The following is a 15647-nucleotide window of genomic DNA, read 5'->3' on the forward strand; positions in this document are numbered from 1 at the left end:
AGGGACTGCCTCTGTTTTCGCAGTTTACCAAGAGGCTTGGTAATGTGCTTTGATTACTGAAAGGGACAAAGTTTGCAAGTCTGGGGAGAGTTGAGAATCTTTGAAATAGTTTCTATAGAATGAAAGAAAAGAGGCTTAATTAGAGAAAAAGTAGATGTGGTAGGCAGCACTGTGAATCCATCTGCAAACGGGAAACATGAATTTCATAGTGAATTCTCTGATAGTTCTCAGCAGAAGACAGGTAACTGGATTATTGGTGGTTCTTGGGGGAGCTATTATCAGTTGCCTTGTTACCACTCCAGATTCTGAATCAATTGAGAAATAGAACCAAGAGTCATAGAAATCAGAAAAGTGGCTCTATTATTAAAGGTTTAATGTAAATGTGGCTTCGATTGAGGCTGAAAAGGGGCCTCTCAGAAGTTCTCTTATGAATTAAATTTACCCATCCAGACACAGACTGAAAAACATATCTCCATAGTAAGAAAATGAAGTTTTTGTCTGGTGAGCTTCTCTTATGAACTGGACTAGTGAATAATATATTATTTGTAGGCACAAAGTTCCCAGTGGGGAACCCAAAGAATTTGTATTGTGCATGCATGCTGACCTCTATATATTAATTTCACTGAACAGAGAACCTAGGAATATCTTGCTCTCACTATTATTCCTATGATTTTTCTCTTAGAGGTAAGTAAAGAAGGTAGAGAAAGGGACTGTAATATTTTTTCAGTCTTAATTTCCTTTTATCTAGAGAAGGCCTGTGTTCTCTTTTAAAATGTGAGAAGAGGTGATATATCAACCCCTTATTAGTCATTGAGGGTCAAGATTTTGCCAGATCGGTGGAGTACAATTTGTGCTGTGAGAATTTTTAGTTGACAGCATGATAAACAAAAACATTTATTATTTTATTGGGAATATATGACTGGCCCCAGTGAGGTTGTTAATTATGGAAAATTTGGGCATAGCATTAAGATAATGAGAATGAATACATTCTTTGGAGAAGAGGGTAGTGAGGTAATACCAGAGGTACATCCTCTGAGGCAAAGATTTCTATTCAGGATTTGGAGGTGGTAGAAGGATTAACCAAAGGGGCTTGAGGGTAGATAAGGATTTTGGAGAGTCTTAGTGCTTTGCAATTATATTTTCTCATTACCTGCTGGGAAATGTAAGTTTTCTGAATGAAGACTGGTAAAGACAAAAGCTTAATTGATAGCACAGATGAAAATTAGATAAAGGAAAATATTTAGTTATTAGAATTATTATTGGTTGGAATATTTTCCTAAATGATCATTTATGAATAGAATATTTTTCAGATAGTGAATATGTATCTCGGTTATTGTTTTATTAAATCTATTGGGGTGACAATGGTTAATAAGATTATATAGGTTTCAAGTGTACATTTCTATGATACATGATCCATATGTTGCATTGTGTGCCCACCACCCAAAGTCAAATCATGTTTTGTCACCATATATTTGACCTGCTTTACCCTTGCCTAGCCCCTCACCCTTTTTTCCCTCTGGTGACCACCATACTGTTAATCTGTATCTATGAGTTTTTGTTTGTTTTTCTTATTTGTTCATCTGTAGCTTTCCATTTTATATTCCACATATGAATGAACTCATATGATTCTTAACTTTTTCTGTCTTGACTTATTTCGCTTAGCATGGTATCAAGGGCCATCCATGTTGTCATAAATGGCAGTATTTCATCTTTTGTCACTGGCAGTAGTATTTATAGTACAGCAATAGTCCTTCACTTCAGCTTCATATAGAAGTTTCAAAATTATCATTAGCCTTAATAATAATTGGACACTTAAGAGGGTGGCATGATGTAATTTCAAGACTTAGGCCTTCAAGCTGATGTCTTCAGATGGGTGGAGCTTGTTTAGTGCTTGCAACTTAATCTTCTACTTATCAAACTTCATTGTGTTTTCCCTGGAAAAATAAGAGGAAAAGGGAAGTCATGTGAAAAATATTAGCCACTCATTTGTTTTCATTCTATAATTTATTCAAAATATATTGATTCAAAAATATTTTTTGAGCCCCTTCTCTGTGCTAGCAACTGCTCACTTTAAGGTGCTAGGGAATAGAAAAAATAAGATTAAGAAATAGTCCCTACTCTACCTTGGAATAACTTATAGAAATTTGGGTAAACAATTACCTTGAACAGATAAGCCTGAAATTCTGGTTTATATGATTAGACTCTTCCGATTAGTTAAGTCTTAATGGTTGTTCATTTTTAACTCTTCCTAAGAGTGTGTGTCTGTGTCTGTGTGTGTTTCTTTTGTTCTGTTTCCTCTTACCACTTTGTTTGCTCAGGACAATCAGAAAAAAAGTCACTTGTCTATGAGGTCTGTGTAGAAGGTGTTGAGCCATGTAATATGAATAATAGAGACATTTATTGAAGAAGATACAAGATACAGGACATATTGTACATAGGACAGTGACACCTCAGTTGCCTTCAAAGTAGGCACCTAGGGACCTCACACAGTTCTCCCAATTGCCATCACCTCCCCTGTTGTATTTTCTTGAATTTCATTGATGGTTTGATATCAGGTGATTTTAGTTTTGGGAAAAGCCGTAAGTCTCAGGGTGCCAAATATGGGTTGTAGGGGGGCTGAGTCATCTGGGTGATGAAGCTGCCAATCACCAGTTGCCCATAGCTGTGGCCTTCTGAATCATTTGAATATTTTCTGCAGAGGAATTTTCAAGCTTTACACAAGATTTGATGCAGATTTGTTGGCCTCCTGGCTCAGTCATTTTGAATGTGAGGCCACACAGTACACATGCTCACTCAGTGGTGTCTACCACCCCCCACTGACTAGTACAGTGAAGTCAGCATTGTTCATGCATGCACATTCCAGTCTCCTCTCCTTGGCTGCCAGGTGACATCAATGTCATGCAAACTATTCTCATTATATTAACAATGGCTGGACGTTTTACAGACTGACCTCATATTGCGTCTAGGAAACATGGCATGAACCATGATCAAATGGAAAAATATTGTGATTTTGAGGATGCTGGTTCGTCAGTTTTCCAGATGGGATAGAAATTGGGTCAAATGCTAAGTGGACAGTCACAGTGAGTAGGGCACTTTGGGATGATCGAATTATGTGGATGATTCTGGAGATTCTGTTTTTTTGAAGTCAGTTACCTAAATGTCTTTTTCTGGTAGGCATTTTTATTCTCTTTTGTTTTGAGGAAGTTATATTTTGTATAAATACTTGTCATATGGGAAAATATTAGAAGGAATACTAACATAAAAATTTTAAATTTACTCACTGGCTAAATGCTAATTTAAAGCATTTAAGCCTCTTTTCTAGTTGGTTTTGTAAACACAAAATTTTCCTGGAGTTCCCTTTTTTCAATGTATTTTGATGGAAATAATAGGTAGTTGGCTCACTGTGCTGTAAAGTTTATACTACTGTCATTTAAGAATATCAGTTCTGTACGGCCCCGGCTGGGTATCTAAGTTGATTGGAACATTGTCTCACTATGCCAAAGTTCTTAGTCCAATCTCTAGTCAGGGCACATGCAAGAAGGAACCAATGAGTGCATAAAAAAGTGGAACAACAAACCTTTCTCTCTCTCAAACTCAATAAAAAATTTAAAAAATAGTTACGTATGCCCACAGTTTAAAGTTGTAAAGTGCTTGATATGACACAGAGCATCTCCTATGCAGTCCCTTCTTTTCAGCCTCTCTAGTTCTTGCTTTCTAGAGGCAAGATGTTTAGAACATACGGCTGATTCTTTTAGTTGTTTACCATTGAATCTTGAAATAACATATTTATTGTGCTACTTCTTGATATTTCTGTTTCATACCATCATCTTTCCAGTATGGGAGTTCAGGCTTCAGCTGTCTTTCACCACACCCTATACCCCATACCCATACTTCATCTTTCTCTTACTTTCCCAGAATAATTATAATTTTGGTGCAATTAGTTATTCATTGTTTACATTGTTATGACTATTTACTATTAACAGCTGAGGAATATAGTATATAATGTTTATTTTTTCTGTCCATCATCATATTTTCTCTCTTTTCATTTGGTTAATTTTCCAATGAGTAATTCAGCCCTGCATTGTTTAAAATTACCCTCATGATGGTAAAACACATGAGACAGTCTGTTAACTTCATGTGCTTCACTACATCTTTCAGGAACTTTTTGATATGTTCCGATGTAGGCTGGTTGCTCTCTTATTCTTGCTACAAGGGAATTTTGGGAACTTATTTCACCATTATTCTGGAAGAATTCCCTTTCTTTTGCATTTTAGTTGGGTTTCCTATTTCCTGGTCCCTTGTCTTCCTTTGTCTTCTTCCCTTGGTTTAATCCATAGCTTTTTAAGAAAGAGTATTTGGGAAATAATTTTTGTTTGAGATTTTGCCGGTATGAATATGACTTTATTTTTTCCTCAACTTAATTATTTCTTGGTTTGGCTGATTATATAATTCTGTGTTTTAAATAATTTTCCCTTATAATTTTAAAAGCATTTCTCCATTGTTTTTCATCCTCTGGTGATGCTGTTGTGGAGTCTACTGCCATTATAAACTTAGTCCTTTGAATAAAACTTGTTTTATCTCTGGAAGCTTGTAGGAGCTTCCTTTTGTCCCTGGTGTGCCTTAATGTTTTTTTCTTTTCTTTTTTTCCCTCTTTTTTAAACACTTGAGGAAGCATTCCATCTGAAAAATAATTTCCTTTGGTTTTAGAAAATTTTCTTGATTTTGTTAATGATTTCTTCTCTTTTGTTTTCTCTGTTCTATCTTTCTAGATCCTGAAGTTTTTCATTTCTGTAATTATCATTTTTATTTTCAAGACCTTAGTCTTGTTGTACACTCCTTTCCCTCCACCCCCAAAATATTAGGGATTCCTGTTCTTATTTAATGGGTGAATTATTTTTCTGTTAACTCTCTTCAGGTACTAGTTATAGTTTTTATTTTAAAAACATTTTCTATGTAGTCTGTTTCTTCTATCTTTTTTCTTTTTTTTGGCTTGGTCTCTATTTTTCATATTAGATATCTTATGTCTTTGATTGTCCTTGAAGTCTGCTAATATGTAAGAGTGAAGCACCAATAATAAATTAGCAAACATTATTTATATAATGCTTAGAATGCGTCAGACACTGGTGTAAGTGTCTCATCATTTTTAACTCATTTATTCCTCATAATGACTTCAGGAGTTAGTTACCCTTGTTTTTAATTATTAATTATTATTATTATACCTATTTGACAGATGAGGAACCGAGGAATAAAATCTTTAGTAACTTGCCCAGTGTAATACAGCAGGTAAGTGGCAGAGCTGGAATTTGAATCCAAGTAGCCTGACTCCATTGTCTCTTCTTTGTACCTTTACACTCGTTGGCGTCTTGTGAAATAAGGAGCAAATTGGAAATTCTGTGCATGTGGTTAGGGCTTGTCAAGTGATGTGACCTGAGTGAGCTGTTTCTTTGTGGAACCTCTGATGAAGTCCTTTTTCATGGGTTAAATTAGATTCACCAGGGAAGAATCTTCTAAACTGCCGAATGGAAGTTGAACCAAAGCCCAGCCACAGGCAGATTGGGTGCTGAGTGGTGAAAGGGGACCTGGGGAATGGGTCTCAACATTTGATACAACTTTGACTTAGTTCACCTGCCTCAGTGCCTTCCAGTCCAGGGACCCTGAACTGTGCCATGTCCAGGGAATAAACCGTTAGCCTTCAGCAGTGATGGGGAACTGTGAGTGGCTCCGTCGTGCAGATTCTGGGAAGAAGTCTTGGGCATATCTGCGACTCTTATTTTGAGTCTTACATTTACCTAGCTTTCAGTGCCTGCCTTTCCTGAGCCCCTTGTGAATTCTATGATGTAAACGTGATTCTCCTTTTTCACTCATAGTTTCAGATTTATCTTTGTATTTACTTTTAAATTTTGTACAGTTTTCTCATTTCACATTCTCCTTGGCCCTGTGTTTATGAGGAAACAAAGAATCAAAACAGATCCTTGGTATCTTTTAAGAAAAGACCTTTGGAAAAAGATTTGAATAAATTACATGCTCTTAATTGTGCCATTTAAACTTTTCTGTTAGGCCTGATGAACTAGAACTCAAATGTCTCCTACCTGAAACATTTCATGGTGCTCCAGCTAGATAAATGAACTTATGAAAATCTTTCCTTCCACCTTGGACATATTTTCTTCTTTATATCTCACTATTTGTATTTGCATGCTTTTCTTACACTCTGCCCTTCCCCTGCATCTGACCATGACTCCTTGAGGACCTTGAGTGATATGCAGAGTTGTTCATAAAAACTTGTTACATTAAGTGTTGTATATATGTTGTTTTTGTAAAATATTAGCCATTATTAGATACTGAGGATAGCAAAGGAGGAAATTAATACAATAGTGTAACAAGAGATTAAATTCAGATGTAAAGATGTATGAGAATTCTTAAATATAAATATTTTGAAATCTTTTAGTTTAGATACCTAATCATAGCAAAGTATTAATCTCTTTTTCCAGGACAGTAAAGAAAGAACTACATGTTTTGTCAATCTTTTTGGTCAGGCTCATGATTCTGTAACTTAGATGACATATATTTAGTGTTGCTATATATTATATTTGTAGTGTAATGAAATATAATGTTAAATGCTTAGGAATATTTTTAAAAGTTTATAAATGCACTTTAGATAAAATAATGTTGTAATGTATTACGGTAAATAGAAGCCTATATTTGTGATTTTCCTTTTAAAAACTAATTTTTAGTTTTTGTATTTTGTAAAATGAATCTTTACAAATCAATGTTCTAATTTTCTTTCCTCCTGATTCTTTAAATGTTCAGAAGGAAACAAAATGTTTCAGGATTTGAAACTAAATTATTCAGAGAAAGGTTATTGCTTTAAAATAATGTTTATTTTTCTAGTACTCTATTTTTAAGAAACTCAGCACACAGTTGTCTTTTAAAATGTATTAGTATTTCTTTGAAAATAAAGTAGAGGAAGACTATTATCTGCCTTTTAATATGTAGAAGTTGCTGAGAGGTATGGAAAACATCAGTGGTCAATAATGTGTTCTTTTGTAGAGCTAAATCAGTACTTAGGAAACTGATGGTATTTGGTTCATTACCACAGGCAAACAAAGCTGAAATGATTGTCAGGCACGGGTATTTGTTTTTGTTTTCAAATCTTCTGGCACCTTACAAATAATTTATTGGGATATGACTTATGAAAACACACAGAAGTATTACACTAAAAATTCCATTCTTTTTAAACCATATTATTTGGGTACAGTGTTCATAGATGCTAAAAATAATTTTTAATTGTCTCCTGAGATTTGTGGGATACATTTGGAAAAGGCAAACTTGGTGTTTATAGTTTGACTTGGTTAAATCTCTGTATCCATATCACTCTTCTTTCATAATTTCTTCATGAAAAAAATGTAATCACATACAGATTTCTGTTCGCTTGCAACTCAAAATTAATGTGAATTCCATTTCAAACTAACCACCATCAAAAGTTTCTGAAAGTCTGGTTTATATTTTTTAAGTGCACTATGTGGATGACTTGCTTAGTTTTGATTTTTGGGCAAGTACATCTTAAAAAAAATTTTCATTAGATCGTTAAGATGTGGATAATGGTGACAATACTGGTATCCTGATTAATTTAATGTCCTTCCTGTTTAGAATGTACTTTTGTCTACATATATTTCTTTTAGTGCCATTACCTACTGAGTTTCTGTGAAAGTAAATTTTCTCTGCTTATTAAAGCAAAACAGTCCTTGAGATTGTTTTTTACTGTTTATTTTTCTTTGACTATTTTTGTCTTATTTTTGAAAGCAGTAGTGTTAATTCCAGTGAGAAGGCAAAATGTGACTATAGACAACTACTGCCTCATCACTGAGAGCAAAATGCCTTAGAAAATGCCTTTAGAATTATTGCTTAACATATGGTTTAATTTGTTGTAGCTATTTTTCTTTTAGAAATTTGAGAATATTATTTTTCCTGTAATCAAGTCCATCTTGTATTACTGAGTCAAGGAAACTATAATTAATATATGGATATGTCCACTTTTGAAATTTAGAAAAGGAAACCAGTATTATTGACCAGAGTATCACTTGCAGTTACTGATTCACAATTTATTGTGAATCTATTTTTCATTTTAATGTATACCACCTATTAACTTGTTTACTTTTTTAGATCTTGTAGTTCTTTAATGGTTTGTTAGATAAGAGCTTCATTTTTATGATATACATTTAGGACAAAATAATACATGGGTTGTCCTACTGATCATGTTTCTTACATACTGTTTAAGAGTAAAGAAGAGAGGGATTCTGGATATTCGCTTGTGTTTTTTTCTTCCCTGGTCTCCCATGAATACATGACTTGATTTATCTTGATCAGCCTAGTAACTTGCTCCACATTTTTCCAAAAGTGCAAAGCAGTTTCAGCTAAAAATACACATATCAAAATGCTCCAGAAGTTGTGGCCACAGCTCAAAAATGCTGATCAATTTTGAAAATCTAAATCAACCTCGGCCATGAAACCAAGGGAAGAACCTTTGTGGTGGGGGACAGATTTCCAAAAATTCACCGCAGTCCTGTTCTTCACTGGAGTTTGTGCTGATGTTGCCAGACAACTGAGGAATAGATGCATAAAGCAGGAAGCATTATTGAATTGAGCCCTAGTGCCAATTTGGGAAAAGCAAATTAAAATGTAAAAGAATATTTTTCCACTCCTGGCGTCTCAACATAAAATGGCAAAATACATGGTTGCAGAAAAAAGTCACAGAAATTGCTAATTTTGCCAAAAAAGTCTAGTCTTTTTGAATTAAAAGTGCATACACATATAGTGTAAAAAAAGTTTTTTTAGACTCAAGTATAATAGTTTTACTTTACAAATCAAACTGTATACACCTTTAAATCAGTGTTTTGACATAACTCACAGTGTGTGTGTGGGCTTGTTTCAGTGTCTTCTATTATTTTCAGGTGCATTTGAAGAATGGATGATGATGATTTTGGTGGTTTTGAGGTATGTTCTATTGTTTACTTTAATTTTGCTTTTATAATTGGTTTGACTTTGTGAGATTATAATGGAGTATATACTGTGTTGAAAATGTATTATTTATCATTGGCATTCATGATTTTTTACTTGATCATTTTGAATATAACTTTGGCATAAAAAAATGAAATTAAGGCAAATTAAAATATATCCCCTCTGAAAGTTAAACTGATTTTTTATTATTGAACATTTGGTCATGCCTGTAGGAATGTTTTAAATTAAGGTAATTAAGTGCTACTAGTAGAAACACTAAAGAAAAGGTTTAAAAATTGTCAGCAGATGATTTTGTTGGGATACATGTCAATTAGGAAATACTTGTGAAATGAGCAATGACTTTGAAGATCTGTCACATATTTTCATGTTTACACCTGAAATGAGTTGATTTAGACTATTAACTACATTGCCTTTTGGTGGTTTGTAGAGCTAATTAGTATGTTTGTGTTAGAATCTTCTCTCAGGTTTGAATTGGTATTTTTTAAGTGGAAATTGTTAGCTGAAGAAGCACTGCTTTTCCTTAATCCTTTTCAGTGAGTGTTCATTTTATTGAAATATTTTGTAACCCAGTTATTTTTATGGAGCCAGTATAGTCTTGCAGGAAAATCTCTGGATTAGGAGTCAGGATGCCTGAGCTCCAGTCCTGGAACTACCATCAAGTGAGCTCTGTGACTTCTTTTTTTTAAGTGAGACTTTTACCTAGTTTGGAATTTGGTAAAATGAGAGTGTTTAAAATAGGGAATGTAATTAATGACATTAACAGGAAATATAAGATATTAAGTATATATTCAGTATTCTGAATATCATGAAAGAATGGTTTGAATTTTTTTAGGTTAGGGCCATTTTCTCTTCTGTTGCTCTTTAATAATCTGTTAATATGGAGATACTGTAATAGGTTATTTTTTACTCTTTGCCATCTTTTGCGTTTTACCTCAGTGGCAAGTTATTTTTTACTCACATATCCTAGCAACCTTGAGCCCCCCTTTTGCTAGCTGACTCTAGCTATTATCTGGCCACCCCAAGGACATGAGAATAGTGTCCGGCCAAGTATTTATCAGCTGAAGTTCCTTCTAAATTAGAAAGTATGTATATATGTAGTTTCTCACGCCTGTGTAGTTTTTTCTTTTGTTGTTATCTAGTTACCTCAAGGACATAGGAATAGTTCTGTTGCCTTTAAAAACCTTTTAGTCTGTAAGGCGGGGCGGCTCTCCCATCTTCTGCTTCTGAAAGTGGGAAGACCCGTCCCTGGCCAGGTAAATAAACGCCATAAATTTACTTCTAAATTGCCTCGTGTCCTCTTTGCTCGCTAATGCTCCATAACAATACTTAGATTATGAACATATTTTTTACATTTCATCTAAAACTTTTTCGTTTAGCACATTTGTATGTTTTCTGTATTTTGGATTTTGTTGGGTGGCCGAATCTTATTTATGTTCCTGAAATATAACATTTAAAATTTTGTTGCCCTGGCTGGTGTGGCTCAGTGGATTGAGTACCGGCCTGCGAACCAAAGTGTCACCAGTTCGATTCCCAGTCAGGGCAGGCCAGGTCTCCAGTTGGGGGCACACAAGAGGCAACCACACAGTAATGTTTCTTTCTTTCTCTTTCTCTCTCCCTTCCCCTCTCTCTAAAAATAAATAACTAAAAAATCTAAAACAAACAAAAAAAAAACCCAAAAAATTTTTGTTAAAATTTCTTCTATTATGAAGAAAATGTTTCAGATATAATCTTAGTTTGTTGTTTAGAAGTTGTCAGTTATTTGAAGGTTAAAACTTAGAATAGCCTCTTATTTAAACTGTTTGACTGTATTAGAAAAACTGTCTAACTGTATTAGAAAAAAATTGAGTGGATAGTGCTCCTTAGAGTAACAATTATACTTCAGTGTTATAGTCAGTGGATCTATTCCTTTCAATATTACACAGGTACAGTTTTAACCAACCATTCCAATTTAATTGTGGTTATTAGTGTTCTTTCTTACCACATCCTGTTAAAGAAATATGGAAGGTCTCTATCCTTGGTCATATAAAGCATGTTCATTTTTCATAGTTTGTAGAGAGTAGCCATAGCTACATTATATTCTATATCACTTATCTCCTGTGGCAGATTTTCCCAGTTGACTTCTCCTTGGCAACAATTTAGTGAAGAATCTGAATTGAAATTATGGCTGTTTTTTCAATAATAATTTTACTGTGACCTGGACACTTAAGGGACAGAAAACTCTGTACATTTACCCACATCTCAACATTTCTGTAATTGTACCATAGTTTTAAAACTGTTTTAATAGTAGGGCTTGTTAATTTAAAATGTCAGCTTTAAAAATTCTGTAAATGTTAAGTAAGTCCAGCTGGTAGATTATGCAAAAATATAGATGAATGCCATTTCTTCAGCTTGATCTCAGAGTAGGTCTTATGCTAATTAATGAAAAAAGATTTGGTCTCTAGTCTTTTAAAGAAAAATGATCTATAAAAAAAAATCTATATGGGGAAATGTGGTAAGTTAAAGTACTGTACTTAGGTGTGAAGTTCATGAGTGAAAATGTGATTAAGGATATATGAAATAAAATTTTCATTGACAGGAGCTGTATTTGAGTAAGAAAGGAAAATTTTTACTTAAAGGTAATAATAGACTATGAGTACTGGGTGTAGTGAGTATTAGCAGGGGTGGTAGCAATGAAAACTGAAAAGCAATTGAGTGTTCAGAGGGAGTTTGAAAATATGTGGTATATTACAGAGCATGTGCTAGTAAAACAGGGAAGTTTGATTGCTTAAATAGCATTTCTATTTTCCAGGGCTTCTAAAGTAATTTTGCCTTTGTTTTCTAGGCTGCAGAGATTTTTGCTGGTGGAAGCGGTGAAACCCAAACTATATCTCCTGCTATTCCTTGGGCTGCTTTTCCTACAGGTACTACTATACTGTAACTAGGAGTTTTATTATTTTTTTATTATTTAACATTTTTTGCCTTTTCTTTAGGAGCCTCTTTCTACCTTTGTACTTGGCCTTCTATGATCTGAAAAATGAAATGACCCAGGTTTAATCTAGCTTTATTTCATAAGAAATTATGAATTGCATAACAAATTTTGCAATGGTGGCTTGAGGCATGATTCAAAAAATAGTATCTTGAACAATAAATGAAATTAAAGTACAATTTACCTTTCATAATTTGTCTTAGTTTAGGAAGGTGAGGTACAAATAGTATTTTTTAGGTTGTCTGGTTCATAAATTAAAAAAATCCATATTCTAAATGTATTCTAAAAATAATGTATTGTCCCCACCAATATTTAAATTTAAAAGTTTCTTTTTTTCAGAAAAGTCATTTGGAAGTATTGAAAATAAGCCACCCAAGAAATTAAATAAAAAAATAAATTCTATTATTGAGAGATATTTTGTGGAAGGCCTGATGTTCAATATTAATATAATTCACGTCTGAATAGTATTTTGAGTTTTTTAGACTTTTTGTTCTGCCAAGTCATCATAAAGTCAGTAGAAGATGAAAATAATAATTCTTTAACAGCTTTGGTTAGTCTTAGATTATTAGAGGTATTCATCCTATAGCTATTTTTCTAGCTTTTATTAGGCATTAGGCACTATGGAGTTATGTCCTTTACTTCAAGGGCCAGGCACATGCATATCTGTGATTTGGGAAGAATGATGATTTTGTCATCCATTTATTTAGCAAATGTTATTTCATGCCTGGTATGAGCCAAGCACTATGGTTGAAGATGGGTGTGTATTGTTGATCTGGGCTTTGAAGGATGCATATGATTTCTTTAGGCAGAAATAGGAGAATTGGGAAAGATTTTGGAAGGAGAAAAGTAAATGGAACAAAAGTGTAAATGTGGGAAAGAGGATGGCATAATTAGGAGGCTCATTCTTATTTGAGGACATTATGCTCATATATGTTGTTTTCTTTGCCTGGAATTTTCTACCTTCTCCCTACCACTATTTTTGTTTTATGTGTTGTTTCTTTCTTTAAAATTTCGTTTTCTGGGAAGATTTCCCAGAGAACCCACCCACATCTATGCACACCTGTTTTCTTACTTTCATGTTAGACTGTAAGTTTTGTGGGATTAGGTACTATGTGTCTTTGTCTTATTGTCATGTCTTAAATGCTGAGCATAGTTCCTAGCTTCTAGTTAGCCCTCAATAAATATGTGTAGAAAGAATAAAGAAAAAAATGATTGATTGATTGAATAAATGAATGGATAACTGAATGAGTAACTAGACTAGGGAGGCAATGGAAATTGATAGGAAGATTTGGGATAACGATACTTATATAATATTTTAGTATTTTCAGTGTTCTGTTACACATACACACACACACATAGGTCTAGTCCTCAAAGCCTAATGAAATTAAAATTAAAGAACAGCACTTCCAGTGTACACACATAGTTTCTCCCTTACTCCCTTAAATAAATTAGATCTGAAGAAAGTCCTCTTCTTCTAAATTTCTGAATTTCCTCGATGACTTTTAGAAGCAGAGGAAAACAAATCTGTCTAAGGCTGAAGTTCAAGGTAGGTTAGGTGTTTGCTCAGTCCAAGCAGTATTTCTCCTTTCTTGAAGATATTTGTCTTCCTCTGGCTTCTGGCTGCAGAAATTGGCCTCTGATTCAGGTATCTGGAAGTTGTTTAAACAAGAGTGATGTGAACAATCTAATTAGTATAACAATTTAATCATGTCCACACTGAAGACCAGAGAAGATAAGAACCTTTAAGGAATCTAAAGCATATTCTTTTCAGTTTAAGAAAAGACTAATTTGTCTTTCTCAGACTGGCTTATTTCACTTAGCATAATATTTTCCGGGTCCATCCATACTGTCGCAAAGGGTAACTTCCTTCTTTTTTTATAGCTGGGTAGTATTCCATTGTGTAAATGTCCCATAGTTGTTTTATCCACTCATCTACTGATGAACACTGTGGCTGCTTCTATATCTTGGAGGTTGTAATTAATGCTGCAATGAACATTAGGGGTGCTTATGTCCTTTGGAATTAGTGTTTTGGGTTTCTTTGGATATATTCCTAGAAGGGGGATCTCTGGGCGAAAAGGGAGATCCATTTTTAATTTTTTGAGATATTTCCATGCTGCTTTCTTTTGCTGTGCAAAAACTTTTTAGTTTGATGTAGTCTTGTTTATTTTTTCTTCTGTTTCCCTTGCCTGGGGAGATATATCCGATAAAATATTGCTACAAGCAATGTCTGTGATTTTACTGCCTGTTTCCTTTTAGGAGTTTTTGGTTTCAGGTCCAACGTTTAAGTCTTTGACCCATTTTGCATTTATTCTTGTGTGTGGTGTAAGAAGGTGGTCTAGTTTCATTTTTCTGCATGTATCTGTCCAATTTTCCCAATGTCATATGATTTCAATCACATGTGGAATCTAATGAGCAAAGTGAACTAACAGGCAAAACAGGGACAGACTCATAGATAGAGAACAGGATGACAGCAAAGTAGGTGGAGAATGGGGGGTGGAGGGATTGAGCAAAAAGGAAAAAGACCTCATGGACATGGACAACAGTGTGGTGATTGTGGAATAAGGAAGAGGGTATAAAGGGACTAAATGGTAATGGGAAAAATACAATAAAAAATTGAAAAAGAACAGGAGACTTCCAGCCAAGATGGAGGCCTAGACTGACACGCTCTGTCTCCCTCCGCAACTAAGAAGGACTACAACTACTGCAAAACCAGAAATAACTAGAAGTTCCAGAAAATAAATGGAAGTCCAACATATGAAGTTATAAAGAAATGGTGCTCATCTGGACAGGTAGAAGGAGTGAAGCTCGGGAAGAGAGTTCAAGCTGTGCTGTCTGCAGCTGCAGCAGTGACGGAGGCAGGACGGCGGTAAGCACAGACACTCATTTAGGGGGAGGCGAGAAGCGCCTGGGGAGCACCCCTAGCTATAGACCAACCCGTCAGCTTGCGATTCCAAAGCCAGGGAAGACAAACTTCCATTGCCTTGGACTGTGAAGTCCTGAGGGGGTGGGGATGGAGGAGGAGGCTTCCGGTCTCTCAGTGGAGAGTGAATGGCAGGAATCCATCTTGGACCCCCACCCCTGCAGAAAACGCCACAGCGTGGTGAGATGAGTCACCCAGTTGTGACGAGTGCATGGGGCTCCATTCCCTATAGCGTAGGAGGTGTGACAGCCCTGCCCAGGAAGTAGAGGTAAACACAAAACTGTCAGGATGACACAGATCATGATAAAGATCCCAGTGACACAGCTGATCAGACAGCAAATATCTAATCTAATGACTCAGCAGATAGGAAATCTTTCTGAGGCACAGTTCAGAGCTTTGGTTATAAAAATGCTTACAGACTTAACAGCAGATCTTAAACAAGATGGGGAAGGAATGAAGGCTAGTCCTGCTGAAATCAACAAAAACACATATGAAACTAGTGGTGAGGGAAAGAAAACCGGGGATAAAATCAACAAATCGGAACACAGGGAAGGAACAAACAGTCAACCAGTGCAGAAAGAGGAAACGAAAAATGCAGAAAATGAGGAGAGGCTCAGAAACTTATCGGACAGCTATAAGTGGGCCAACATCTGAATCATAGGGTTGCCAGAAGGTGAAGAAGAAGAACTAGAAATCGGAAAATTATGTGAAAAAATAATGAAGCAGAACTTCCCTAACTTGGGGAAG

The 15647-nt window shown here is 35.0% G+C and overlaps 1 protein-coding gene across 2 annotated transcripts in view; it reads left to right on the forward strand.

Annotated features, from left to right (window-relative positions):
* The window catches only part of CCDC91 (coiled-coil domain containing 91), a 458769-nt gene that overhangs the window by 204540 nt on the left and 238582 nt on the right, over positions 1 to 15647 (forward strand). For both annotated transcript variants that reach the window (XM_090275502.1, XM_090275501.1), the window contains 2 exons: positions 8949 to 8991; positions 11837 to 11915. In XM_090275502.1, coding sequence (XP_090131628.1) covers positions 8962 to 8991; positions 11837 to 11915 — 109 coding nt within the window. In that variant the 5' untranslated portion in view covers positions 8949 to 8961. The remainder of the gene's footprint in view (positions 1 to 8948; positions 8992 to 11836; positions 11916 to 15647) is intronic.

The sequence above is a fragment of the Furipterus horrens genome, unplaced genomic scaffold (genome assembly GCF_987537825.1).
Source record: "Furipterus horrens unplaced genomic scaffold, mFurHor1.1.pri manual_scaffold_4, whole genome shotgun sequence".
Classification (NCBI taxonomy): Eukaryota; Metazoa; Chordata; class Mammalia; order Chiroptera; family Furipteridae; genus Furipterus; species Furipterus horrens.